Source organism: Sitophilus oryzae, unplaced genomic scaffold, assembly GCF_002938485.1.
Source record: "Sitophilus oryzae breed Bouriz unplaced genomic scaffold, Soryzae_2.0 scaffold_1502_pilon_pilon, whole genome shotgun sequence".
NCBI lineage: Eukaryota > Metazoa > Arthropoda > Insecta > Coleoptera > Curculionidae > Sitophilus > Sitophilus oryzae.
The window spans coordinates 561-3,403 of NW_022146173.1; the positions used below are offsets into that span (position 1 = coordinate 561).

Consider the following 2,843-nt stretch of genomic DNA (forward strand, 5'->3'; position numbering starts at 1 on the left):
TTTATTAAATTATACGAATATTCTCGTTGATTATTGGTTTGAAATAAAATATGACAGCGTCCTTCAATGAAAATGCGAGTTACTGACTCTAAATTCTAATTAGTTATTAGTAATAGTCAGAGATACAGATTTAGTAGTATTTTTATAGTATATAGTATATTGGTTTAATGGCCAGACCTATCCGACCGGGTAATAGAATTATCGTTTTTTTATAAAATTATAAAGCTAAAATAGTATGTTGTTTTATATTAACTCTAATTTCTTTGAAATATGACAATTCCAAGATTTATCTTTTTTCTTTCATTTAATTAAGAACAATCTTCAAATCATAATGTATTTTTTATTCCTAATATTGAAACAATAATACTGAAAATTTTTGACTATTAACTAATCTATTTTTTTATTTCCTTTCCAGGCATCATCGTATATTCGGTCAAGCAGAACCGCTCCTGGAAGATCCGCCATTCCCAATCCATGCACGCCGATCCCAACGCCGTCTTCTTCAAAGTCAACGGCGTAGGAATCAACGCACCCCTCAACCTCGCCAGCATAGCCCTGGGCCCCAAACTAAGCACAAACGGAGACAGAGTCGTCATCAACGAAGACAGAGAAGTATTCTACACTCCCATTTCATCTCTGCACATTTATTCCATCAACACCAGTGTCCTAAAGAACGACCATTTCGCTATGGATGATGGGGAGTATCAGGGACAGGTAACAGATCATGGATTGAAAGCATCTCAAACTGTCGGTATGGTAATGGATAATGAAGGGGTCTTGTACTACAGCTTGCTAGGTAGTAACAGTATAGCTAGGTGGGATATTCACACACCTTTCCAGACAGGACAGAAAATTATAGCTAAAGATGAAAGGTACCTGGAATGGCCCAATTCCTTTGCTCTGGATAAAGAAGGAAACCTTACTATACTAGTCAACAGACTTGAGAGATTCATTTATGATAAACTTGATTTAAAAGAACCAAACTTCAGATTGATTGCATCAAACGTCGGAGGAATGAACTACCTCTATGACGATTCATATTCATACAACAACCAGGCAGAATCAAGCAGCACGAGTAGTACGACAGAATCTGAAGAACTGAAACCTATCAACACAGGTTTAGATCAAGACCCTTACTTATCTCCTCAACCTGAACCTGAACCAAGTGCAAATTCTGAAGAGGAACATTCTTCTGAACCTTCACCAGAACCCGAACCATCGGCAGAGCCTGAGCCTTCACCTGAACCATCAGGTTCTGAAGCGTCATCGTCAACTGCTCACTCCACTACTGTTTCAGAAAATGGTTCTACCAGACCTCTGACTGCTTCTTCAGCTGATAGAACGACAAGCGGTGTGATCTTTGGTGTTGTTGCTACAATAACGATATTTTATGGACTTTAAAAGAGAGAGAGACTGTGTTGTGATAAGGTAGTGACGTTTCTTTTGTTGTAGAAAGTATTTGTAAATATGAAATATTCCTTTAAGTTTAAAGTAGTGAACTAGTTGTAACTCTTATTAATACCGTACCTATCCTATGTCTTGTTTAATGTTTCTGACTACGAAAACATCTCAAATTTTGGGCGGAAATAATAGATAATAGTTTTACCAAAAATTCAACACTTGCTCTAGTCATTTATGTTTTTAAATGCAGAATTGTTTATCCGTCCGCTGTTTTATAAATATATACATATTGCTATTAACCATAATTTTAAACAAAATTGTATATTTTAAGCCTGTTGTACTTATTAAATAATAAATTAATCTCTTGAGAGTTTTATTCCTTTTTCTTATCTATCATTCAGTCGCGAAATATAACTAGAGGTAAATAACTATCAAAAAATAAGCAGTTGACCATTAAGTTGTTTACTGAGAGCACCAACATTGTTTTTCTTTTTTAATAACTATACTGACAGATAGGTATAGCGTAGATTGAAGAAATAAGAAGATAAAAAATAAAAAAGTACAAAATTATGGGGGGATTTCGCGGCACAAAACATGTCCGAGATATAGTTGGCGTTACCGTCAGCCTGTCCGAGAATTCCGAGATTTAGTTTAGCTTTGCGCCGCTGCGCGCTGATAGTCGTTTACAGCAAAGCATATAAAGAATACAGTACCATAGTTCTTGTTTTATATGCCGTGGTTCTGCTTTCAGTCGACAGAGTGAGTGGTTGCCGGAGACAGTGTTGCCAGAACTACGGATTAATCCGTAGATTTACGGATTTTGGGTAGAGTACGTTAATAATATGGATTTTCTATCATTAAACAATATAATGTAATATTATATGATTAAACAACGAACGGCGTCAAAGTTGGCTTGGAAATGAAGGTCCTTGTTATTTCATATGTAAAATATTATGATAAATGTCATAATCGTCATTTCCAAGCCACCTAAACGACTTTTTTCGATCATACGACATATTCAGTACTTAAAAAAGCATTTTTATTTTTGTTGTTTATTCTATGTTTAACACGAATAAATTTTCAATACATAAACACGGATTTTTCATCCAAAGATATTTTCGTCAAGCGTATTACAGGTATTACACATTTTAATACGACAACACTGTCGCTTTCAGATCCTCACCGTCTTCGCTATGCCTTCACTGGCCAAATTAGAGAAAATAAGTGTTTTGTGCGTTGACCGCAAGACGATTTGTGTCACCACCGTACAGCACTTGAGACGTGGGGAAAAGGGGGAAATCAAAACAGCCTTGTAAGGAATTCGCCCATAAGGTTGCGCATCTTCCCAATTCTTTCAATCAACGGTTATAGGTAATAAGATACTAATTCCTTTTTATTTACAGGGTGAGTCTTAAAAGCGCGCAAATTATTTTCAAGGCTGA

General features: G+C 35.9%; 1 protein-coding gene across 1 annotated transcript; it reads left to right on the forward strand.

Moving 5' to 3' along the window:
- Window positions 1–408: 408 nt before the first annotated feature.
- LOC115878199 (protein yellow-like) lies at window positions 409–1,758 on the forward strand (the record flags this gene model as incomplete). Its single annotated transcript, XM_030894611.1, has 1 exon — window positions 409–1,758. A coding segment is annotated over one exon (993 nt), but the record flags the coding sequence as incomplete, so codon positions are not given.
- Between the last annotated feature and the right edge of the window lie 1,085 nt (window positions 1,759–2,843).